Genomic DNA, 26,582 nt, shown 5'->3' on the forward strand with positions numbered 1-26,582 from the left:
AGGCTCTTTGGAAATTTCCAACCCTTAACCCCCAGGGGGTTATTTTTTCCCCAGCACATTTTGCAGTATATTTTGTTTAAATTGCTCTAACAGCCTTAATTTTCGTCATAGAGAGGTCAGGTTGGTCTCATTCTCTTGGAAAATGCCTGAATTTTCTCAAAAAAATTATCAAAAATATGAAAAAAAAAAATTTTATAGCATTTTTTTGCAAGGACGTACCGGTACGTCCATGGGGGTAAAGGGATGAGTTTTGTGAAACGTACCAGTACGTCCTTTGGGGGTAAAAGGGTTAAAAGTTGTGCTATAGAATAATGTAGTTTTATCTCTGAATATTCATAAGTTTAATGAGTTATGATAATCTTTACATTTCTTTGAGATAAGTCAGTTTTCATCTTTTGTTGGATTGGGTACATAAGAATGGTCAAAACAAGGTTGATATGTCATAAGTTGCTTAACTTTTCCTGTCATGCTATTTATTTCAGGTAATGTCATTAAATCATGTGTGAATGTCAAAAAATTTTAAAAAAGTATATTATTCACTATGCATCATGATTTACTAATCAATAAAAACCACAAGGAACTGGGATAGTAAACTTGTTTTGTAATATTTATTGTATATTCATGCATGTAAACTCAAAATGCATTTTTTATTTGATGAGATGCTTTGATTTTGTCATAAAATGTTCAAAGCAGAAATAATGATTGGTGATAACACAGCACTGTTGTTATAGCTTAAAATGATTATAGTCTCAGGTTTTCATAAATTTAAGGAAAAGAAAAGTCATAAAATTGTTCTGTGGTCCCCAAGAGAGTAGGGAACCAGTTTGAGGAAGCCCTCATGCTTCATTGTTTATAATTTTTCTAATGAATAATTGTGTTCATATCTGAAAAATAAGGATTTCGATATTTTGTTATGATATACTTAATGTATCTTCAAGAGGTAGTAAGATGCTGATGGAATTAGAAACCCCTGAGAAAAGTAAGAAGTTACCATGTTGAATACAATTTGCATTTAATGGGTTCGACTTAGGCCCATTAAAATTGTTATTTATATGTTACTTCAAACTCCTCCTACTTTTTTGTTTCGTGGTTGATTTATTTCATTTAAAAGCCATCTGAAATAGAATTCTATCATAAAAGTAAGTATTATTTTATCAATGTATAGAAGTCACTTTCAATGGTGACTATTTTTCATATGAAGTTTTAGAATTTTATTCTCAAAAATTGAATGTACAGATTGTACGCTATGAAATTTTATCTTTTCATGTCTTAATGACAAAAATTAATCAATGTTTAAAAAAGTAGTAGTAATTTTTATCCATTTTTTTTTTCTTTTGAGAAATCAGGCTACAAAGTTTTTTTTGTAGAGGTTGGTTGAATGTTATTGGCATTATTATTATTACTAGTTAAGCTGCAACCCTAGTTGGAAAAGCAGAATGTAATAAGACTAGTGGCTCAAGCAGGGAAAATAGTCCAGTGAGGAAAGAAAATACAGAAATAAATTACAAGAAAAGTTTAAGAACAATAACATTAAACTAAATTTTTCATTTATAAACTGTAAAACGTCAAAACAACAAGAATAAGAGAAATAAGATGGAATAATGTGCCTGAGTGTACCCTCTAGCAAGAGAGCTCTACCCCAAGGCAGTGGAAGACCATGGTACAAAGGCTATAGCATTACCCATGACTAGGAACAATGGTTTGATTTTGGAGTATCCTTCTCCTAGAAGAGTTGCTTTGCTTATCTAAAAGTCTTCTACCCTTACCAAGAGGAAAGTAATCACTGAACAACTACAGGGTAGTAGTTAACCCCTTTAGTGAAGAAGAATTTTTGTTAATCTCAATGTTGTCTGGTGTATGAGGACAAAGGAGAATGGGGAAAGAACATGCTAGACTATTCAGTGTATGTGTAGGCAAAGGACAAATTGGCCGTAACCAGAGAGAGGAATCCACTGTATGTTTAAGTGTGGGCTTTTAACGGCAATTTTTCTCACCGCTGGGGATCATAAGAACATGATCATTGTATTTCAGAATTTTTATTATATACCAAATGCACTCATGAGTAAGACGTTGCTAGTAATTAATTCTCATCTGCGTACTTTTTGGGTCAATTTTATGCTTTAAACATATCTTTCAACATGAAAATTGTAAATGTATAAACGAGCAGACAACGGAATATGGGCTTCAAGGTTTTTCGGTGGTAGGGATTGGTTGAACATACAGGTACTTTGATATGGATAAGTACAGGCTTTCAGTGGTAAAAGCCCTTGGCAAGAGGGATCATAAGGACATAATCATCCTATTTCATGGTTATTTACTAAGCAATGGTAGCCCCTTCCCTCAAATCCATAAATATTTACACATGTACCAAATACCCACGCATGAGTAAGACAGTGCTAGCATAATATATTCTTATCTGCATATTTTATGGGCAAATTTTATGCTTTGATCATATTTATTTATCGTCTCCGACACTTTATGCATCTTTCATTATACCCATAACATAAGAATTGTGGATATATAAACAAGCAAAGAAGTATGATAAACATAACTTGGAGAAATGTGCAGAAAAAGTTTATTTATGATACTATTGAGATAAGAAGATAAAAACATTCTCTTCCTGAGGGAACCAAACAAAAATCATGTTGCAGTTCATGGGATACTGACACAAGTATCTTAATGTAAAATTCTTGAAGAAAAAGTAAATGAATAGGTACCCTGGTCAGAAAACGGATTTTGAGCGAAGCGAAAAATCTATTTTTGGGTGAGATAGCCATGGCGTCCTGATGGAAGGTTCCTGTTTGGTAGCTTCCTTGGGTATAAGACTACTAAGATATTCCCAGAGAATTTAACCACAGGTTATCACAGAATTCTAACTTCTGGAGCGAGTATCTCAAAGGTTTCCCTTTAAGACATCGTAATACAACAGGGGACACGCATGTCTGAACGTGCCACATAGCTATCTCCACCCCGAACAGAGTTAATGCTTCGGTGTGTAAGGGCTGAGAATAGCTGGGAGCCGTTCCACAGCTAATCTCACTCGTGGCTACTACTGATACTCGAGACGTAAACAAACGGACGCCATTGCTCTAATGACGTCACGCGCGTCTTTATCCTGGCGCCAGTTGCTGCCCATCACCATGATACAATTGTGTAGGGTGGGAACAAACTGAACGAAGTAGTAGGGAGGGTCCATCAGGACGCCATGGCTATCTCACCCAAAAATAGATTTTTCGCTTCGCTCAAAATCCGTTTTTTGGGCTCAAGCCATGGCGTCCTGATGGAAGAGTACCAGAGAATCAATGTATCGTGGTAGATTTTCCCCCAGAGTTAAGTGCCTAGGCATTGACAAAACAGCAAAGTAATCTTAGGTAAGAACCATAGGAACGAAGTATCCTGCCCCCCATTGGTAGGAAGTTCCCATGGGCTATGCCGACGTCAAAGTGGTATTGAAGGGCTATTCATCTTGACAGAAGAACTTTTAAGAACTTAGAGATGAAGCAGAATGTTTGATATTTGTATAGGAACATTCTGAAGTAGGCCAGTGGTGGTTGGGCACTGTGTGTAGAGTTCATCTCCTGATTATCAGAAGTAAGTATTCGTGTAGGAACCTTACTGAGACAAGGTGAATATAATTTAGGATTAGACATCTTAAATTCTTCATGACCATAGGAAAGGAGGAATAAATAAAACTATGACAGTATGTATTTCATAGTAAGTAGGAGCTGAAAGAGACGCATAAGTAATAAAATAGAAATTTTATTTCACAATGCAGAAATTAAATAATTTACAGCAAAAGTAAAGTTCATTTACAGTAATAATAATGTACATAGAAATAAAGGCTTGCTCTTGAGTCTGAAAAGGAATTTCAGGATTAGTAGGTACTCGTTCTCGAGGAACGCAAGTCTTTAAACAACACATCATGCTCAAGGCATGCGGCACTTGTGTGACACTATGACATTTCACCTGGGATAAGAACAGTTATAAAAGCACTAAGTGTTTTTAGACATCACTATGAATCACTCGAGGGTCAACATAGGCACCCGAAGAGTTAGAGTCCCAAGTAACTCACTGTTCTACGCAGAGTTAGGTGCAGGTTTCATAACACTACCTGCGGCTACCACAAAATGTTTGATTTCGTGCACTTGTTTCGCATAATGTTTAAAGAAAACTCGCGAGGACTTCCAGCCCGTAAAGTTTTTAAGGCTCTCAAAGTCCATGCTCTGAAAGAAGTTCAGAGAAGATGCCACTTTTCTAGGATCATGACCAGCGGGTGTACTGTTCGGATCCGCTCTGCGAATGAAGTAGGTGATTTTCGCTCTTAATTGTTTCAGTGACAGGTCGCTGCCCGATGTTTCTCCTTTGAAGAGTTGGCCTCCACCAAAGTTCGAAGTTCTGCGAAGATAGACCTTGAGACTCTCTACTGGACATAGAGAGACATCCTCCTTCAGGGGGCATATTCTCCAAGGGCCCCATCTTTTGGTGGGTAATTCATTTTTGGCGAGAAACGTCGGATCAGGGGAGAGGGTCACTTCTCCTGAATCAGCAAACAGGATGTGTCCCTCTTCTCTTGATAATGCCACTATTTCGCTGACTCGAGCTCCCGAGGCGAGAGCAAATAAAAATATAACTTTCTGAGTCAGATCCTTGAGGGGGCATGAATCATTGTCCAAGTTGGAGGCGAAATGGAGCACCTTGTCTAGTGACCAGGAGATCGGTTTCGGAGGGGGTGCTGGGCGTAGGCGAGCACATGCTTTCGGCAATTTGTTAAAGATGTCGTTGGACAGATCAATTTGGAAAGCATATAGAATTGGTCTAGTCAAAGCCGATTTGCAGGTTGAAATCGTATTGGCTGCTAATCCTTGTCCATGAAGGTGAATGAAGAAGGACATACAGAAATCAATGGTGATTTCTTTAGGATTTTTTGCTTTAACAAAGGAGACCCATTTCCTCCAGGATGATTCATATTGCCGTCTCGTGGATTCGGTCTTGTATTCCTCTAGGAAGTCTAGACTTTTCTTCGAGATCCCAAACCTCTTCTTTGCGGCAAGGGAGAGAAAATCATGAGATGAAGGTCCTTGATTTTCGATGATGAAGCGAAGACAGTCGACTTCTGTACTTGTTGAGAGAGAACTGGGCCCGGGAGAGGGATCAGCTTGGGCTGCAGCTCCAGGACCAGGGGGTACCAGTTGCTCCGGGGCCACTTGGGAGCCACTAGGGCCGCTGTCCCTTTGAAGGTTCTCAATTTGGAGAGGACTTTCAACAGAAGGTTGGTGGGAGGGAACAGGTATATCTTCGACCATCTGTTCCAGTCCAGTGACATGGCGTCCACCGCTTCTGCTTTGGGGTCCTCGTACGGGGCTACGTACAGAGGAAGTTGATTGTTGTCGCTCGTTGCAAAGAGATCTATCTGAAGTTCTGGGACTTGACGAGAGATGAAGGAGAATGATCTTGCGTCTAGAGACCATTCCGACTCTATCGGGTTTGTCCGAGATAGAGCATCCGCTGTCACGTTGCGGAATCCTTGTAGGTGAACTGCAGACAGGTGCCACTTCTTCTTCTCCGCCAGACGGAAGATTGGGAGAAGCACCTGATTTATCTGGGGCGATCTTGAGCCTTGGCGATTGAGACAACGAACTACCACCGAGTTGTCTAGGGTTAGACGGATGTGGATCGAGGGCGGCGGGGATAGCTTCTTCAGAGTAAGAAGGACCGCCATGGCCTCCAAGATGTTTAAGTAGAACGTCTTGAATAGTGGAGACCAGGTCCCTTGAGCTTGTTTCAGGTGGGAGTGACCTCCCCAGCCCTCCAGTGAGGCATCCGTGTGGATGTTGAGTGATGGAGGAGGGTGTTGGAGAGGAATGGACCTTTTCAGGGCCATTGCTTCCGACCACGGCTTTAGGAGGCGTCGAAGTCTGTTTGGAAGCCGTCTCTTGAGGTCTCTTCGAGCGATGGATGCCGATCGTCTCCAGACTCCCGCGGCATCCTTTAGCTGTGCACGAAGCACTGGGTTTGTCACTGAGGCGAATTGTAGAGAGCCTAGAACTCGTTCCTGCTGTCGTCTTGAAATGCGTTTGGATTTCAGTAGTCGCTTGACAGACCCTGCTATTTCCTTCCTTTTCTTCTGGGGGATGGAAAGGCGGTGTGACTGAAGATTCCAGTGGATTCCCAGCCACTGAAACTTCTGAGCCGGAGAGAGGCGAGATTTCTTCTCGTTGATCTTGAATCCCAGGTGTTCTAGGTACTGGGTAACTTCGTCGCAAGACTTTGTACACTCTTCGGGCGATGGAGCCCAGACTAGCCAGTCGTCGAGGTAGGCCATCACCTGGACGTTTCTTAGGCGGAGCTGTTGTACTATGGCATCCGCCAGCTTTGTGAAGATCCGAGGGGCCACATTGAGGCCGAATGGCATGGCCCGGAAGGCGTAGCTTTTTCTTTGGAGTCGAAATCCTAGGTAGGAGGAAGCGTGATGGTTCATTGGAATGTGCCAATAGGCATCCGCCAGGTCTATAGAGACCGTGTAGGAACCTTGAGGCAGAAGGGTCCTTATTTGTTGAAGCGTCAGCATCTTGAATTTGTTGTTCTCTATGAACTTGTTGAGGGGGGATAAGTCCAGAATGACTCTGAGCTTGTCTGAGTCCTTCTTGGGAACGCAAAACAGTCTCCCTTGGAACCTGGTGGACTTTACCTTCCTTATCACCTTCTTGTTCAAGAGGTCTAGAACATATTCTTCCAGAATGGGGGTCGATTGTTGAAAGAACCGCTGGAAGATTGGGGGTGGTTGCACCCAACTCCAGCCTAGACCGTTCTTGATGATGCTGTGTGCCCAAGGATCGAAGGTCCAACAATCCTGGAATTGGCGGAGTCTTCCTCCCACCGGAAGCACTTCATTGCTTCTGGTGTCCCGAGGACTTGTTGCCTCGGCCGCTAGCTCCCTTTCCTCCTCTACCTCTGGAGGGACGACGAGAGGCGTCTCTGCTTGCACCCCTGGACGAGCCTCTACCTCTGGCATGAAAGGTAGTGGATGGCTGCTCAAAGGCAGGGGTGAAGACCGGTGACTGTGACAACACCGGTTGGGGGACCAATTGAAAGGTCTGTTGTGGTTGGGCAACCACTTGGGAGGTAGCGGGTCCCGGAAACTGACGTCGTTGTTGACGTTGCTGGGGTTTTGGCTTCTGAGGTTTCCTCTTAGGCTGAGGTCCATCGTCCTGAGAGGTTTTCCTTTTTCTGGACATGCCCCACTTGTGGAGAAGGTTCCTATTCTCCGTGGCGGCTCTGTCAGTTATTTCCTTGACAAGGTCAGAAGGAAACAGGTGCTTTCCCCAGATGTTGGAGGAAATCAGCCTCCGGGGTTCGTGTTTCACGGTGGCACCGACAAACACGAATTCACGACAGGCTCTACGAGCCTTTATGAAATGGTACAAGTCCTTCATTACTGTGAGTAAGTGGGATTTGGCTAGTACCATGTAGTGATCAGGTACTCCAGTGTCACAGGCCATAACTTCAAGTTGGACTTGATGAGAAAGAGATGCCGCAAGCCTCTCCTTCGTGTCTTGTTCCCGGCGAAGGAGGTGATCATTGAGCTTAGGGAGGTCTTCATTAAACTGACGTCCGGCGACGTCAGGATCGAGCCTACCCACGACGAAAGTATGTTGAACATCTTTCCATTGTCTAGTGTCAGGGGGTGTCACGATGGAGAAGGGTCTGCACTCCTCCAGTGCAGGGCAGGGTTTTCCTTCTTCCGCCGCTTTAAGGCATGCAGCCAAGGCCTTTTCCAAAAAAGGAAGAATCGCAGTGTCAGGTGCGACATATGTAGGATGCTTCTTGCTCAAGGCAGGAAGCTTAGAGCAGGTAAAGCCCCTGCTCTTAAATGCGGAGGCTAGCATAGCCTGGGCCTTTGCGAGATCGAACACTATCTCTTCTTTAGGTTCGGTCTCCTCCTTCGAGGCAGGTTCAGAACGAAGCCGGACGTAACAGTCCGGGTAGGCCTCGAAGCTTGGGAAGAACTCCACATCTTCCAACGGGACCGTGCCGATTTTGTCACTAACAAAGATCCTGCCGGTCGCAATAACCATATGCTCTGCATACCTCCACGGGTTGGCATGAGAGCAAGCTGGGAGATCCTTGACCGAGATCTTCTTCGGGTCTCTGGATCCAATCATAGACCTGATGGACTCCTGGTTCTCCTTCAGTCTGTCGTCCATGACAGCTCTAATCAGTCGGATCAGTTCTTGGGTAGAAGAGGAAGGATCCGGGGTCGAGGAGGTAGACGGAATGGACATTTCCGTCGGTGTAGGAGTAGGCGGAGGGATGGACGAGGGAGTAGCTCCAAGCTCCGACTCGGTGTATTCCACCTTGTCTTCGTCCTCTTCGGCTCCTTGAGCCATAAGCGTCTTCTCCGTGTCTTCCGAGACGTCAGAGATCTGTTCATCATCCTCGGAATCTAAACGACACTCGTGCATGGACTGAGCCATGACCACATCAGGTTCCACCGTAATTTGGACAGTGGGGATTGCTTCTTTTGGAACCACTGAGTCAGGGGAGGCCTTAGGGAACAACAGGGACCTCAGTTCTTCGGTGGCCAGGTACGGTCCAGTAGCATTTCTCTGAAAACCACGCACCCACTTGCGCAGTTTTTCACGAGCAATGTCTCTAACCTCCGCTGAGGGAGGGTTATGGAAGGCCTCAACTAGGTAGGCCTGGCAGACCGTACATTCCAGTGGATTCCAGAACTTCCAATCCCCTTTCTTGTCTGCGCAAGGGGCGTGAGTCCTGCACGCCGTATGTCCGTAAAACTGCGAGCGTTTCACAGCACAGTAGGCGAAGTCACACTTCATCTGCTCCTCCTGTGGAAGAAAGAGAAAATGAGTATGGGGGAGTCATAGGAATGGCTCTTAAACTAAGTTAATATTAATCATTAATTTTAACTTAAAGAAGGTGTGATGCATAGAGAATGAAACAGTAAAGGAGAACACGCTCCATGCATCTCGCCCGGCTGGCTACCATAGGCTTGGTCCTGGGATAATCCAAATGACCGAGATCATTGGATATAGTTTCCTAGGATTCCCATTATATTGGAACTCCATGGAAAGCCAAGGACAAGGTTGGGATCGAATTCATTCGGTTCCCAGTTAAGAGCCAGAAGGCCTCATTAAGGGTCACTGCTTCTGGCAACCAGCCGCGCTAAGATGCACATAGCATGCTGGAAATAGAAGAATGCAAAGAGACAGCATGATCACTAATAGAGCAGTACTAGGTACTGATCTTAAAAGCAAAGCAGCTTATCTATTTGCAAAGTAGGGCTATCTTAGTCTTATGATAGCTACAGAGAGGGGGTGCAAGTATTCTTGACGCCTCCGGGGCATCCGGCAAGCCGCCGGCACGCCGGAGCTCGCTCCAGCGTAGATTCTGGCACTAGAACAGACAATTTTCAAAGTCAGTTAGATACCAGGATGGCGGCCGCCGGCACAACGGCGGCACGCCGGCAGGGAGCGGCGGCTCCGGCAGCCGGAGGATGCCGGATTGGTGACTGGGGTAAGGATGGTACAGGTAGTATCGGGTTGTATATGCCGGCACTCCGGAGATCGACCGGCAAGCGGACGATTAGATAGGAGTAGGAGAGCCGCCGGTAGTAGCCGGCGGCAGCCGGCAGTCCCTCGGTACACGGGGGGCTGGCGGCAAGGGTAGGGAAGTCACCAAGAGGGAGGCAGGTATTGCCGACAGTAGAGGCGGCAAGAGACCGGCACCCGGATAGATAGAGAGACAGGGGGAGGGGGGAAAGGATGCAGGAAGTACCGTCAGGGTTCCAGACATCCCTCCCCCTCCCTGAGGGGGTGTACCCATGATAGAGACAGGCTCTAGCATCCATAAGCAGGGGTCACTAGGGACCGGGAGCAGGTAGCCCAAGGGAGGACTAGGGAACACCCAAGAGGGGGGGAGACTCCCCTATGCAGAGCTACACTAGTAACTAACCTTATAGGACACTATGAAGGTATATGTACCAGAGCGGACAGCACAGGGAAGCTCGGGTAGCCCTACTCATCCACCCTAAGGAGGATTTGTAGGACAGGGGACAGATGAGTATAAACTAACCTAAGCATAGGCTAGGCTATACAAGAGATAGGTGGGGAGGGAGAAGAGAGAGGTCTTCCCAGGAAGGGTTTCTGTACCAGAGCGGCCACAAAGGGAAGGGAGGACACTCCCTAACCTAAGATTAGGCTGATCGGCTAAAACGGTGCAAGAGTACAGTTTCAGCATGGAACAGAGAAACCTTCCTAACCCGACCTAGATCAGGGCTAAAAGTCCTGAACTAGGCAAGGAAGAAGACGTATCGCTATCGCAGGAAAGTCATAGACTATCCTAGCCATAGAGGTAGGCTAGCCTAACCTCACTCTCAGACGCAATCCTAAAGGGGGTTCATTCCTTTAGGGAGGACTGAGAGGCGATATAAATACTCTATTAGACAAATAATCCCTTTACTCAGAAAAGGGATCAAGGCTAAATAGAGGGAGTGCCAAGGCAGGGGATGAAGGAAGCATATAGGGGTCCTAAGGTTAGGTTAGGCTAGAAAGAATCACTGACTAGCCTATCCCCTATATGGTCCCTGAAGGCGAAAACATTTGCATCACTAGTCAAAAGTATTGTAAAATAATAATGCCACTATCTTCATAACTTAGTCTAGGATCACTAATAAATCATGCATGAACACTTGTATGTAGGCTCCTGGCCTGGGGGCTATAGTAGCCGACTGGTATGAGGTCAATCGATGACCGATAAAAAGCGTCTAAACACGATATAAAAGTTCCTAGCTATGAAGACTAAATAAACTAATGTATTCGATTAGTATATAATGCCGGAAGCGTTGTTGTGGCTAACTAAATAAGACATGCAAAACAACAACGACGCCATAAAATGGCGGGTCCGGTAGAGGCACAGCTCTGCCACAAAACATCAATTATTTCGCGAAATAATATTTACTTTACGGCCAGAGCTTAATTAAACAATACTGGAACCTTGTACTCAACTTTCCAGAAGAAGGCGAGGCTGAAGGTAACGACATAGCGAAGATGCAAAGCGATAAAGTTAACACAAGGGAAAATCCGTCTAAGTAGGGCAGCTACTAAACAAAGGATAAAGACGCGCGTGACGTCATTAGAGCAATGGCGTCCGTTTGTTTACGTCTCGAGTATCAGTAGTAGCCACGAGTGAGATTAGCTGTGGAACGGCTCCCAGCTATTCTCAGCCCTTACACACCGAAGCATTAACTCTGTTCGGGGTGGAGATAGCTATGTGGCACGTTCAGACATGCGTGTCCCCTGTTGTATTACGATGTCTTAAAGGGAAACCTTTGAGATACTCGCTCCAGAAGTTAGAATTCTGTGATAACCTGTGGTTAAATTCTCTGGGAATATCTTAGTAGTCTTATACCCAAGGAAGCTACCAAACAGGAACCTTCCATCAGGACGCCATGGCTTGAGCCCAAAAAGGGTTTCTGTAATGGACCTGATGCACAAGCATGAATATAAAAAAACAAAAATTTAGCCATAAAACGAATTTTTTTAATTAAACTTTTTTAAACTTGAAATATAGACGTTCTCCTAGCCCAAAAATGCAACAATTTTAATTTCCAAGATTCCAAGCAGAGGTCGTGAATCGCACCCCTTAAGGCTGAACCCCCAAAAAGATTTGATGTACCCAAATGAATTAATATTCTTTTACTGAAGAAAAGCTATAAAAGAAATGGCAAGAATAAAGATTTAAAAGGTTAGGAGAAATAATGATGAGGCTAAATAATGCAATTATACCTCAGACCTACCTCAATGGCATTCAACACTGACGCTTCCTGAATATTTATTCAAAGCCTTGCATATATAGGTTAAACAATATACCCAATTATGGAAAAGGTTTTCATTACCAAACTATGGACGTAATGTATTATCAATGATGTTAACATTAGCTAATATACTTGAATTAATACGAAAATATAGTACTGAAAAGTTTTAACAAACAAATAGCAGAGCTTCCAATAGTGAGACAACAGTGAGTGGGTGATGATAAATCAGAGCAAGAAGGATATATTTGTATCTGTGTGTATGTCCAATCAAATAGGATGGCAGCTGTTCGTGCCAGTAGAAAGACGATCCTAGTTTGTGTGCATTTTATTGACCACTGAGACCAAGCTGAAAATGGAGGTAGAGAGACGGCAATTCTTACTCCCATCTTTCCTCCTATGCATACCACCACCAGTTTGAAAGGACATACCGAGGCACCCTTCCTTCTTAAAGTTTTAGCTCTCTTTTCTATATCTTATAAGTGTGAAAAATTACTTGTGTTCAACAGTGCATTAGGCCATAATTGTTCAAGTCTAAGGTCACATATGAAGTATTGGTGCAAAGTGGAAAACCAGGGGATTAATGTGGTACTGCTAACTTCATTTTGTAAAAATGGGCGCGTGTCCCCATGCATGTGCAAGTGCCATAATTTAAGACTAGATTTATATTTCATTAAATCATTTGATTGAATCGGGTTATTTGGGTCAGTATGAATGCACATTTTTATAGCGTTTATGAAAAAAAATGTACTGACCCACACTCTCTATCTTGTAAAAACTAGTTGAAACAAATAATCAGACTGAAGCTCAATTGGTCAAGGTTTTTTTCTCAGAAAATTACATGGAAATCATATGAAATTACAGTATATCAAATATTATATGCATGTCAGAAATTAGGAAAGTTGAAAAATAGACCATGAATGTATGAGGATGAAACACACTAACTTTCTTATGCTTTCTTCAATAAGGTGGATGTGGAGGGTATGGCTGAATGTGAAGCTGATGCAGCTGATGTATCAGGTCGGGGTGCTATTGGCCACATGCTCTATGGGGATCATCTTGTGCAGGTATTATTCATAAGTGTATTGTATGATATTGTCATTATTTCTGTTCATTTTTTTTTTCTCTGTAGTTGTGGAACATAATGCACAAAAATTCTGAATTTCACAGTGCATTCAGGTATCTGATTTAAGGGGTGCAACCCTCGTCACAACCTCTGCTTGGAATTTTGGAAATTCAGATTATTGCAAATTTTGCTAGAACATCTATATTTCCTGTTTCAAACAGCTTTTTTTATGAAAAACATTTTTTTATTGCTAAAAAGTCCTTTTTATATCCAGTTTTCAAATGTGGCCAGTCTTGTATGCAACCCTTTTTCCAACCTGGTATCTATTTATTTATATATTCTTCAAGAATTCCAGGGAAATATATTTATTTTATCGTGCCATATACATTACCACCCCCATTTTCTATGATATCCTAAGGAGCAGGTTATCAGTTTTTCATATACGGATACAAACCCTTTTACTCAAGTAACTTGAGCATAATTTCAGCATAGCTGGAAACATGGCTATTAAGTTTATGACGAGGTGTCGATAGTTAATAGCGGGTATCTGTGGTTGCCCCACCCTCCTACCAACTCACTGAGAAATACAGACATACTCTTTGTCGACTGTCGACCAATTCAGCATATTGATCCTTTTTCTTCATTTGCGGTTTGATTGTATGGGCCTGTTATCAAGAAACCATGTGTGGACATGCAGTCTTATTCTGGAATTCCCAGAAAACCCTGCGGGGCTTTCATGAGCAAGCTGAATGTGGATCCCCTTTTTTTACATTCTACTTGCAGGTAGACGACTGTATGCAGTCTTCACCTTATTTGGAGTGAAGGGAGTGGTCATCCTCCCAGTGGCAAGAGTATGGCTAAAAGAAGAAAATGAAAACCGAGCGAGATTCATCTCTTTTGGGTTCTACTGCCATGCAAAAAAATCCTCTTATTTCTTCCCCTTTTGGAACTCATGCTTCTGGTCCTTCTCTGTCACCCTCCTCAAGGTGGAAGAGGAAGTGAGAGCAGTATCTGCTTCCCCTAGAGGAGCAGATATCTCTTGTGCTCTCGGGAAACTTGATAAAACATTTTCAGATGGCACTATGAGTGACTGTGCCATAAAGATTTTGTAGCCATCTATGCCTAGAAGGTGTACCTTCTAGAGAGGTAGGGTCCTACAAGCCAAAGCTCTGTCAAGGTAGAGTCCTCGGCGCTAAAGCCTGCTTCATTGGTGCACCTGCGGAAGAAGACCTTGGCTCACACACCTCGGAATTGATTTCTCCAGCAAGAATAGCTAAACAGCTATTCTTGCCTTTAGAGGCTTGGTCAGCTTCAAGGAAGCACTCATGGCCACCTTCACCTCCTAGCCATTTACTGGCTAGATCTTCATCGCATGCCTTCATCGTAGAAACAATCTCTTTACTTGGACCACTATTACAATATGAAGAGGAGATTTTCTCCCCAACAAGACATCAACATTGTTTTCCCAAAGGATCTCCTTTCCCCTCCTATCAAGAGGCATATAATTACTTCCTCGGGAAGAATTCCATTATAAAGGAATTAAGCCTTCTTACAGAAAGCAAGAAGCTTGTCAGGCATATCTATCTTTTGAACACTCACCTGAATCTTCCTCTCTTGTGTGTGATTGTGCGCGCCCCAATGGAATAGCACACTCGCCAAATAACTCACATTATTCATTGTATCTTATGCCTCAGCATGCACGTATGAATTTGAGCAAATCTCTACTAGAAAGTAGTCGACTCAGAGCACCCGCCCCACTGTGCTGGCTCGCTACCTGGAAGTAGAATACTTTAGTCACTTGTTTATGTGCATTATTAAGAGAGCACTCTCCTATTCGCAAGCAGGACTTAACTCTCCAACTTCGTAGAACTTTTCCTTTCTATTTGAAAATTTCTCTGGATCATAAACACGTGTAACACGAGGAGTACAGCATAGTGTTCTGTTTGCCGCTGATCTTTAAGCACGTGCCAACCTATGAGGACGCACTTCTCTAAGCACTCTTGAGATCCTTTCCGTTAGGTTTTCGAGAACTTAGAGATGAAACTGAAGCGATCTTCTCACACATAAGACTGGAATACAGAACTGCTCATAGAAAGTAATTTCTATGCATATAAATTACTTTCAAAAGTTAGTATATTTCATATGGAAGTTCAGTGGGGTCTGGTTAATCAGGCTTTCGGGTGTACAGTATTGGGTACAGGTTCAAAGGCCTTTTACTGTACATTGAAAAATTAATATAGTAATACATGTATTATTCACACATCTTTTTATGAAATAAAACCACACCGAATTTATATATTTTCTTTTGTTTAAATTGTATCTTTGAAACTGCTGTGTATGCTTTCCAAACTTGCTGGTTAAGGTAAACTACCAAAGGGTGTTTTTTCAATTGCTTAAAGAAATAATTATTCTTTGAACTATCATTTTTATTTTAGCTTAAAAGGGTATATGATATTAAGTCAAAATACTTTACTCATAATTTATTTACTGTTGATTTTAATGGTATATCGAAGATTATGAAGGTTTCATTCCTCTTGCCGATACATGATCATTTTTTATAGTCTTTGGTTTTATAGCGCTGGATTTCAAAGCTAAGGAAGCTATTAATTTCTTCCAATTCTTTAATAGTTAAGCAATTTGGTTAACTTTTCATAAACCGAACACACATCACATATACCAAGGCACTTCCCCCAATTTTGGGGAGTAGCCGACATCAACAAATGAAACAAAACAAAAAGGGGACCTCTACTCTCTACGTTCCTCCCAGCCTGACAAGGGACTCAACCGAGTTCAGCTGGTACTGCTAGGGTGCCACAGCCCACCCTCCCTCGTTATCCACCACAGATGAAGCTTCATAATGCTGAATCCCCTACTGCTGCTACCTCCGCGGTCATCTAAGGCACCGGAGGAAGTAGCACACATCAACCAATTTTTCTGTTTGTTTTTCTCCATTTTGGATCCATCTCTCCCCGGTTGCCAAGAGGCTTGAGCATTGTTTGTGTTCCTAACTACAGCTATAACTTGTTGGTTAAATTTAACAATATATTTCCTTGTCAATCTCTAGTTCATAGTGAAAAGGGTAAATTCTACTAATATATCAGTTATATTCATTTAAATGTCATATGTAACAACTACGGTAATTGTTTACTATTGTACAATAGTTGAAATGCAAGAAAGTCATTTGTTATCCAAATCGGTGGTTCATAACAAAATCGCTGTTTTTCGGTTTATTATTTATAGATGTATGTATTCCTAATGATGCTTTTATCATGCTCCTTTGCTTTTTTTATTTCTTGAATGAGAAAAAGGGGAAAAGTGGTTAATTTATTATAATTTGGTCCAAAAAGGAAAGGAACTCATGATAAATTAGTTATGTAATGAAATAATTTTTTTGGGAGGGGCAGTGTGGGTGAAAATTTGAGTTTGACACTTGACAACATCAGAGGAGAAAGCATATAAACATTAATATTTTTCCCAATCTTTAAATGTTTAAGTATTTTTTAGTTTTTCCTCTGTCTAACGTGTCATTTAGGTGTTAATAAGGTTTTACAGCTATTTTTGTGGGGTCACTTTTGATTATTCGGCAACATTAAAGTCCCAAGGGTGCTGGTTAAAAGAACTACCACAGTTTATTTAGAAAAAATTCAAATGCTAAGGAAATTTCCAATGTACAACTTTTAGTATATAAAATTCTTTAAAAAAGTGGTAAGAGTTTGAAGTAACCCCAAAATATCATTGTTTTAATTAATTTTCTCTTTTAATTAGGGTGCCGCTCGTGAATTAGGTTTAGACGAAGTTCCTACAAAACTTCAAAGTCCTGATGGGGGTTCCCCTGGTGACACACCTGAGCACCATTCAGGCTCACCTCCAGGGCATCATTCTTCCACTCCTGAAGGTCAGCATCATCCAATTGGACAATCACATGCTGTTCAGCCTATACATTCTCCAGGTGAGGAATGAAATTTTCTGCTATTTTTGTATTTGAGAGAACTTGTACAGTATTTGAAGAATTGTAAATATTTAATTTAAAAAGTCTGTTTATATAACAGCAAAAAGTAAAACTGAAAAGCCTTGATAAAAAAAATAAAGAAAAAAATTAAATGAGCACCATTTGATGTAGGCAGGGAAACAAATACTATACAATCTGTTGACTTCTCTGTGATTACGTGTAACTTTTGATTACAGATACTCCTCTACTCAATAGTACAGGTGTATTCCATTCTATAAACCCCATTTTAAGCTGAAAATATAAATGAGATGTTATACAAACTTAAACCAAAGTATAGCCTTCCTAAAATCACAATGAACAATGATAGGTGAAAATGTGTGTAAATATCCTGATATTTTCACAGAAAATATTTACATAACAGTTTGTAATTACTAAACAATGTGCAAGTAAAAAAGGTTGAGAAAATATCTAATGCTTAGCCTATTGGTAGTACATGCCATTCCTATGTATAGGTACACCAATAAAATTTTCTGTAAAATTATCACTTGGGCAATGTTATAATGTAATGTAATTAATTGTTGAAAGTTGAGGCTAAGATGATACGAGAATAAGGCATCAATTATACATTCATTATCCTCCTCTAACGTGTGATTCGGTTAAAGTTATATCACACTATTTCTCTTTTCTAAACTCTTTTAAGATATTGAAGGCACTGGTTTGAACGTACAGTACTGGGTGACTATTTCTCTAAAAAGATATTCAATGCCAGATTATTCTTTTTCATTATAAACAAGTTTATAAAGACCTGTGGCATAATGAATTTGTCTTAACACGTGTAAACGTTTTATAATGGACTACAATACCCTGCCCTATGCCATTCATTTGCTCTAAGAGATTTGACGTAAGGAGATTTTTGAAGAAGGTCTGGTTTTTACTTTATTAAGTGACTTATGTGTTCCCTATACAGTAGTATCCTGATTTTTGGCGGTTCGGCTTATGTCTGTTCTATCTTTACGTCGGTCATCCTCAAATATTAAATGGAAAAATTGAATCTGTGCTACACCATTTTATGCAACCTTATATCGGTCTTTGCCTCAAACATTTATAAAGAAAAATTACAACAAAAATTTTATTTATAATGTTAGTAAATACAATATATTTACGTATATTCATTATGAAAATACAGTTGAGCCTCCCAATAACGGACTGATAGGGGAGAAGGGGTGTCAGTTACTGTTGATAGTCTATTGCAACAAAAATATGTCTCCCGAAGCATATAAATCAAGCAAAAGCATACCAAATTGTTTTGGCAATGTGCCTACTCTCATTTCTGATTGGTAGTGATACTGAGGCAGAGAGAGATTCTCTTAGCTTAGGAATTGTTCCAATATATCATGCAGCAATGGCAGGCGCTTTGGATAGTTCAATTTGATTTTACTGTATATATTATAGGATACCTAATTTGTATTGTAAAATTGTAAATCCCGAGATCATAAAAAGAGGAGCATCCCTATCTAAGCTGAATTGATCTCTGAATTTTTTTTTAGTAAATCCAAACATGTTTATAAATTTTCTATGGTTTTTGGCTGTGAATAACTTAATATTTGTTTAAGGGAGATTTTTCCAAGAGGTGTCTAAACTAATATCATCGTAGATAATTTTATATCTTCATTGAGATAAAACGAAGTCTACAAGTGGAGCCTTATTCGTTCTAGGTGGTGAAGGCTGACCTAAACAACTCTTCAGGTGCTCCTCTAGAATGAAGAGAAAGGAAAGTTCACTCAAAGAAGATTATATTGTAGGTGAGCAAATGAAAGAATGTCATGAAGGTAACGGTGTTAAAGTAGAAGTAGATACAAGTGACGAAGAGGGAGAGACCCGTCAGTGTGTATTGTCTAGTCCAGTCATTACTATGGGCTCGTGTCTTTTAAACATGGCAACATTATTTTTCTGTAAGATGGGAATACATCAGTAAGGCATTCGATTATTTTTATTTCAGATTGTTATGAGACTTATACTTTTCCTTAATTCATTTCGGTGAACTACATGGTATTTTGTATTTCTACATTTGATTTTTCTTGGAATACTGAAGTTTACGAAAGTTGATTTAAAGCTATAAAATCATATGCGTTTGGAGTTTGCAACTTTTTGCTGCTTACTATTATCTGCTTTTCAAGAGGAGTGCGCTGTTGATGACAAAAATTTCTTCCTTGTACTGTAGATCTAACAACAGAATTAATGTGACAGTAGAACTTTATTGATTGTTATTATATCTCTACTCTCCACATGGAGTTTTAAGGAATCATGTCAAGTCTAGGAATCGTTTAAATCTCAAATCGTATACTATGTTATGTTGCGTAAATACAATGCATTTATCTTTAAAAAGAAAATATCCCCCTCCCATTGTTGAATCCCCAAGCACACTACATTTTCACCAAAACAAATTGAGTATACCTTCCAATCACCTTGATCATTGTCTTCCTTGTAGTGTTAGACACCGTGGTCTCATTATTCCAGCTTTTCTGATGCGTAACTTGTCTTGATGTTGCCAATAGTTACAGAAATCAAACTTTGATGTTTAAAAAAATGTTGTGGTGTCAAGGATACTCCTCTCATATGCCTTAAAGGGAAAATCTGGTTAATATTCCAGGTGACAGCCATTCTGTCAGTTTACCGATTGGTCAGCAATGCTCAACTTCTGATATTTCTTTAATGCATTATTTAGAATTTACTGTTAGTTACCTACTACTTTTAAAAGGATACAAAATTTGGAAAAATATATTCATTATTTTATGATACTGTTCACTTTTACATAACGGATTTTGCTGTATACAGTACAGAACTACTATCTAGGATATGTTTTAGAGGTTCTTATTGAGTTCAACAAGTTCAATACTATAGTGTGTCAGTGGTATATATTGCATTTATATAGTGTATAAAGGGAGGCACATGAAATTGGCAGCCCCTTCATTTTTAGCTTTTAGAACTTTTAAGTTTTTTGCTGTTCATAGCTGAAATTTGAAGCTGTCAAGCAATTTGCTCTTGCATTTATTTTTTTTAGTAGATTTGACCTTATATTTCTTTTATTTCTTGGGACTTATACTGCTACCTCGTGTGCTTCTACTGAACTTTTTCACATACCAAACAATGTACTATTCAATATAAAGGTCCATTAAAATCAAAATATGTTAGTTGTTTTATTGATCAACCTTGAAAACCTTTCTATAGGCAGAATATATTTCTCTCTCTCTCTCTCTCTCTCTCTCTCTCTCTCTCTCTCTCTCTCTCTCTCTCTCTCTCTCTCTCTCTCTCTCTCTCTCTCTCTCTCTCTCTCTCTTAAATCTATTTCTATATGTACAGTATGGTTGTATCTGTCATAGTTGTGCTGGGTTATTTGATTGTAAAGAAGTTAGTGAGGAGAAAGAAGTGGAAAAAGAAAGGAAAAAGATTAGAATTGGAAATTTGAATATCGGTTATCTCACAGGAAAGGGAGGAGAGTTAGTGGATGTCGTGCACAGAAGGAAAATTATGATTCTATGTATATAGAGGAGACAAAATGGAAGAGGAAAAGTGGAAGAAATTTTGAGGAAGGATTTCAAGTTTACTGTACTGGAGAAGATACAAGAAGAAATGGGGTAAAAAATTTCTAGATCCAGCTTTACAAGAAAATGTCATAAAGGTCCAGCATATCGGTGAAGGCTCATGGGCTTGAAGTTTGTGAAAAGGAGAGTATGGCATATCATTTGAGCTTATACCCCTCAGCAAGGATGTAGCGAAGAGAAGAACAAATTCAGAGGGAAATAAGAATATATAGGAAGAGCTCCAGTAAGTGAACTGATAGTGCAATTTGGAAGCAAGAATGCCCAAGTAGGAGAGATTTCTGATGGCTTTGAAGTAATCCATGGGGGGAAGAGGTTTGGAAAAAAAAAGCCGGAAGGTGAAAAACTTGGAATTAGCAGAGGCTATGAATATGGTATTCATGAATACACCGTTTGAGATATGAAGTCATCTGGTAACATAAAAGTGGACAAAATGAGATAAATTGATTATGTGTTGGTCAGGGAAGAAGATAAGACAAATTGATTATCTGATGGTTAGGAAAAAACAGAAAAGAAAATCATTATGGATTATAAGACTACAGTATTCCAAATTAATTAATCGCAGCTCAATATAAACTGGTAGTAGCAGGTCTTAGGTTGAAAGCAATAATGAAAAAAAGTAAAGTGGAAAGAGCTAGAGAAGAGAGTGTACAATGTACAAGCCACAGGATGATGATCACCTACCTCCACTTTGCTCAAAGCCTTTGGCAAAGGGTCTGGCTTTACACTAGACACCCAAAAGACGTCCTCCCAGGAGTTCCATTCCTGTTCGGGAAAAGGACCTTGCTTCTCATTCCAGCAATACGTCAAGGAGGAAAACGTCCCACAATTGTACTGAGGACTCCTTTGGATGTTGTCAAGAAAAACCATCACAGAGACTCTTGAACCTCCTTCAGTGTGCTGCCATTGACACACCCTTATACAGGTAGATCTCTTTTTCTCTCATTCATCTGTTGGTGGCAATTTCCAGTTCTCTGTTTCAAGAAACTCTTTGTGCTTGAGTCAATACAACAAGATCCTGCACCCTATGCTTTCTAAACAACAAAATATATATGATCCAGAGCATGCCAACCCCTCTTTTCTTGTGATAGTTTCCCCAATTACTGCCGATACCATGAACCTCCGTGGAGAGAATTAGAATGGAGGATACTGTGTACTGAGCATCCAAGAATGCCGTCATGAGAGCCACTTCTGTGGCGACCGTCATGAGAGCCACTTCGATGGCGAACCTCCAGGTAACATCATGGAAAGACCACTGGTAAGGAGCTGTTGTGCATTTTGCCACTTCTGAGTAATTACCAAACCCTGACAAAAGGAAGATGTTCATGGACATGATCCTGCCAGGCATGAATGTTGTCACCTTGGCTCATCAGTCAGTAATTCAGTGGGCTAACTGGGGCCTGAAGAGGAGAGGTGCAGTAGCTTCCTGCCTTGCAATCCAAATAGGTCAACAAGCACTTCTATTGAGGAACTCATCTGTAATACAAAATCCATTCCAGGACATTGATACTACAGTGGAGAGTGGAAGGAGACAAGCCAGGACTAACTCATCCATGAAGCAGTTACTTTCAAAGGCCCCTGCACTTCAAAAGTAGTCACCAGAGCTTCGATACCGGCTTCTCTTCTCAATTCGGCTCTAAAGAACTTGCCAGCAATGTCTATAATTAGATCTGCACTTCCAGCCCCTTTTACCTATCGGAAAGATATGGACGACGTACCCTTTCATTCCTGTCGTGGTCAGTCCAGGAGTGAGATACAGAAGAGTGGGTAGGGATCCCTGTTATGCTGTTGGGCCTGGTGGTAGCACCACAAAGCTGAGAACTGGGTGGTAGAAGCCCTCTGTCATGGATACCCTCTTCCATTGACCATCTTTTGTCTTCCCCTCACTGAGACACCAATAATACAGTTTTCTGGTATTATCACCCAAGTTCCCAGAAAGACCTCACCCTTTAATTCTTGGTGGAGAAGTCGACTGGAGGATGAAGACCAGTCATCTACCTCTCCAAAGTTGAACGATTTCTGCAGACTTCCTTCAAGATGGAGACTGCAAGCACTGTGTGTACTGCCGTCAGGAAGAACAACTTTATGTGGATCTGAAAGACAAATTTTCAGATTACGATTCACCAGTCCTAAAGGAAGTACCTCCGCTTCATCCTTAGGCAAGAGGTATACCAGTTCAGTGTCCAGTGCTTCAAACTGACTACTGCTTCTCAAGTGTTCACACCCGTCTGTTCTTGAGCACAGGCCAACAGCATTCATCTGCTAAAACACCTAGACGACTGACAGATTCTGTCCTCTCAGAGGCAGTTACTACTGGATCAAGGGATACATTTTTCCTTTTGGTAAGATAAAAGGACCTTGGTCAATCGGGAAAAGTCCAATCTCAACCACAAGTAGAGGATGGAGTACCTGGGAATGCTGATGGACATTACAGCAGCAAGAGTCTTTCTTACTAGAAAACCACGTCAGCGGGCTCAGAAAAGTATTATTATTATTACTTGCTAAGCTACAACCCTAGTCGGAAAAGCAGCATGCTCTAAGCCCAGGGGCTCCAACAGGGAAAATAGCCCAGTAAGGAAAGGATGAAAAGGAAAACAAATATTTTAAGAACAGTAATATTAAAAGAAATGTCTCCTATATAAACTATAAAAACTTGACCAAAACAAGAGGAAGAAAAATAAGATAGAATAGTTTACCTAAGTGTACCCTCAAGCAAGTGAACTCTAACCTAAGACAGTGGAAAACCATGGTACAGAAGCTATGGCACTACTAGAGAACAATGATTTGATTTTGGTGTGTCGTTCTCCTAGAAGAGCTGCTTACTAGAGGATTGTCTATTCATATCTGTTGTACATGTTATAATTATTATATGATCCTATTTCATTTATGTGCATTGCATCGTCTATACATTGGCGCTCATTGTGAGAATGTAAACAAATGGTGTTTCAGTTTGGTAGCTCATTTACTCGCTGCGTATATGGTACAGTATTATTCTCTATAAACTTTAGCTAAACTTTATTATCTATTATATTCTAGCAGCAAATGGTTCATTAGCTAGCTGTGTATATTGTGAATTTATTAACTGACTCGTTTATGCTATTAGAAGTCAGTGTAATTACATATTGAATTTATTTTGACTGCTGATGCAAATGCCATTTTATTTCTCATCGTGCTATCTTTCATTGCAGCTATTATCATTGTCATGTGATGCCTTCCAAGTGATAATAAACATTGCATAGACAAAAAGTTATTCTTATTTACTTACCATAGCTAAAGAGTCTCTTCTACCCTTAACAAGAGGAAAGTGGCCACTGAAGAATTACAGTGCAGTAGTTAACCCCTTGGGTGAAGAATAATTATTCGGTAATCTTAGTGTTGTCAGGTGTATGAGGACAGGAGAATCTGTAAAGAATAGGCTAGACTATTCGGTTTGTGTGTGTGTGTAGGCAAAGGGAAAATGAACTGTAACCATAGAGAAGGAACCAATGTAATACTGTTTGGCCAGTCAAAGGACTCTATAACTCTAGTGGTAGTATCTCAATGGGTGGCTGGTGCCCTGGCTAACCTACTACCTAGCACGACCTTTCCTTATCCAACATAAATTACCGGCTTGACAATGGCAAGAACTACTCTGACACCTCTCATCATTGGAAAAGTATGTTTCTTATAAACGTCTCCATCAGTATTGTGTGAATTGTTTCCGGTCAGGCATCAATGATCCCCCTCACCATCTCATTCCACTGGAACAGGAGGAAAGGGATGATCTAGCGTGTTGGTTGAAGGACTAGAACTTCATTAAGGAAACTCCTCTGGAGTGCCAAGTGCAGATAATGGTGTTCACAGAGTCTTGGGAGGAGAGTGATGTGTGCACCTGAGAAACTGGAACATCTCTGGATGCTGGCTAGAAGAAGAAAAGTATTTTCACATCAACCTGATGGGGATGCGGGCAGCACTGTTAGCTCTGCAAACAATTCAACAGTGCCAGATATGTCACAAGCATTGATGAGCAACAACATGACCATAGCGGCTTGCATCAACAAACAAGGAGGTACTGTTTCACAACCCCTCTACAATATGACAAAGCCGGCTCACAATTCATCATTCAACAATGCACAACTGTCAGAGAGAGATCATAGGAGCAGAGAAGTTTTTAACTTTGTGGAGTTCACTGTCGATGGATATGTTTGCCACTCAGCTCAGCAAAAAGCTCCTGGCCTTCTGTTCTCCAGCACTGAACCCATCATTAATGCTAGAGGATGCCTTCCAATGACCATGTAACAATGTAAATGTCTACACTTTGCCATTTTGTCGGATTTGGAGGGTAATGAACAGAATGTTGACAACCGTGAATCTCAGAATAACCATAGTCAAATGGCTGCACACCAAATGGTACCCAGTTTTGCTAATGCTCCTCATCGATGTACCGAGAGAACTACTTCTGTGGCCTAACTTTCTTTGTCATCTCCACCCACAGAGGTACCAATACTTGGTGGTATCCCTGTCACTTCACTAGTGGAAACTATACATCACCACCACCTAGTGTCTACCAAAGAAAATTGGCCATCTTCTGTGATTGGTGCTATGGAAGTGATGCTTATCCTGTTGGAGCCTCTTAACACATAATAGCTGATTTCCTCATCTACCTTCGTCAGTGGAAGCTCCTCTTAGTTTCAGCAGTGAAAGGCTATTGCTAGATTGAAGGCCTCATACCTTTAGTTTTCATGAGAAATGTTTATGCTCAAGAGTAGCTTTAAACAGTCTTGTCCTCCCAGGAAACTCAAGCAACCAGTGTGGGACGTCACCCCGAGTTCTCAAGTCTTTCAAGGGGGCGCCATAAAACCTCTGGGGCAGGCATCATATAAGGACCTGACACTCGAGCATGTAGGCGTATTCCATGACATTTCGTGTCACCAGTCATAACGAGGGATAGAGAAAAGTTTGTGGCAAAGACACAGAACCCCACTGTCCATGATTCCAGGTTTGAATCCACCCCCATCTCCTTCTTAAGTGATACGACCAGTGATCCGGATGAGTTACTTGTCTATCCTATGAGAATGCTAGTGTTACCAGAAGAGGACATAGCCCTTCAAGCCGCAGCACCAAAATATTTTTTTTAGCTCCGGTAGGTTGAAGATAATCTCCAAGAATACCATCTCTTTCAGACTTGTGAAAACCATCAAGCGAGCATCATCAGCTGAGGATCCAGGGGGACCCTTCCAAGCATGCACTCCACAAAGTCAGGTAGTTAGTAAGTAGTAGGTTGGCTAGGGCACCAGCTATCTATTGAGATACTACCGCTAGAGAGTTATGGGGTCCTTTGACTGGCTAGACAGTACTACATTGCACCCTTCTCTCTGGTTACGGTTCATTTTCCCTTTGCCTACACATACACCGAATAGTCTGGCATATTCCTTACAATTTCTCCTCTGTCCTCACACCTGACAACACTGGCATTACCAAACAATTCCTCTTCATCCAAGGGGTTAACTACTGCACTGTAATTGTTCAGTGGCTACTTTCCTCTTGGTAAGGGTAGAAGAGACTTTAGCTATGGTAAGCAGCTCTCATAGGAGAAGGACACTCCAAAATCAAACCATTGTTCTCCAGTCTTTGGTAGTGCCATAGCCTCTGTACCATGGTCTTCCACTGTCTTGAGTTAGGGTTCTCTTGCTTGAGGGTACACTCTGGCACACCATTTTGTCTTATTTCTCTTCCTCTTGTTGTGTTAAACTTTTTATAGTTTATATAGAAAATATTTATTTTGGTGGTGTTGCTGTTCTTGAAATATTTTATTTTTCCTTGTTTCCTTTCCTCACTGGGGTACTTTTCCCTTTTGGAGCCCTTGGGCTTATAGCATCTTGCTTTTCTAACTATGGTTGTAGCTTAGCTAGTAATAATAATAATAATTATAATAACTGGGTCAATTCGAGTCTAGGAAGAACCTGTCAGTGACGCATGTCTTGAAGGCGGGCATTTGGAAATGCCAGACGACCTTCACCGCCCACTACCTACTGGAATATACCCACAAGTCAAGATATTTTCTCATAGATCTGTGGTAGCTATTCAACAGGTTTGGTAGTGAACCTAGCTCCATTACATTACTTAGAGAGGATGGATAAGAGATGTATGCAAACCCAT

At 41.1% G+C, this 26,582-nt stretch overlaps 1 protein-coding gene across 9 annotated transcripts in view; it reads left to right on the forward strand.

Annotated features, from left to right (window-relative positions):
• LOC137616710 (uncharacterized) overlaps positions 1 to 20,033 on the forward strand; it is a 198,471-nt gene extending 178,438 nt beyond the window's left edge. For all 9 annotated transcript variants that reach the window (XM_068346711.1, XM_068346706.1, XM_068346705.1 and 6 more), the window contains 3 exons: positions 12,799 to 12,897; positions 16,662 to 16,845; positions 18,561 to 20,033. In XM_068346711.1, the coding sequence (XP_068202812.1) occupies positions 12,799 to 12,897; positions 16,662 to 16,845; positions 18,561 to 18,574 (297 nt within the window). In that variant the 3' untranslated portion in view covers positions 18,575 to 20,033. The remainder of the gene's footprint in view (positions 1 to 12,798; positions 12,898 to 16,661; positions 16,846 to 18,560) is intronic.
• Positions 20,034 to 26,582: the final 6,549 nt, after the last annotated feature.

This window comes from Palaemon carinicauda, chromosome 22 (assembly GCF_036898095.1).
Source record: "Palaemon carinicauda isolate YSFRI2023 chromosome 22, ASM3689809v2, whole genome shotgun sequence".
In the NCBI taxonomy this organism is placed as follows: Eukaryota; Metazoa; Arthropoda; class Malacostraca; order Decapoda; family Palaemonidae; genus Palaemon; species Palaemon carinicauda.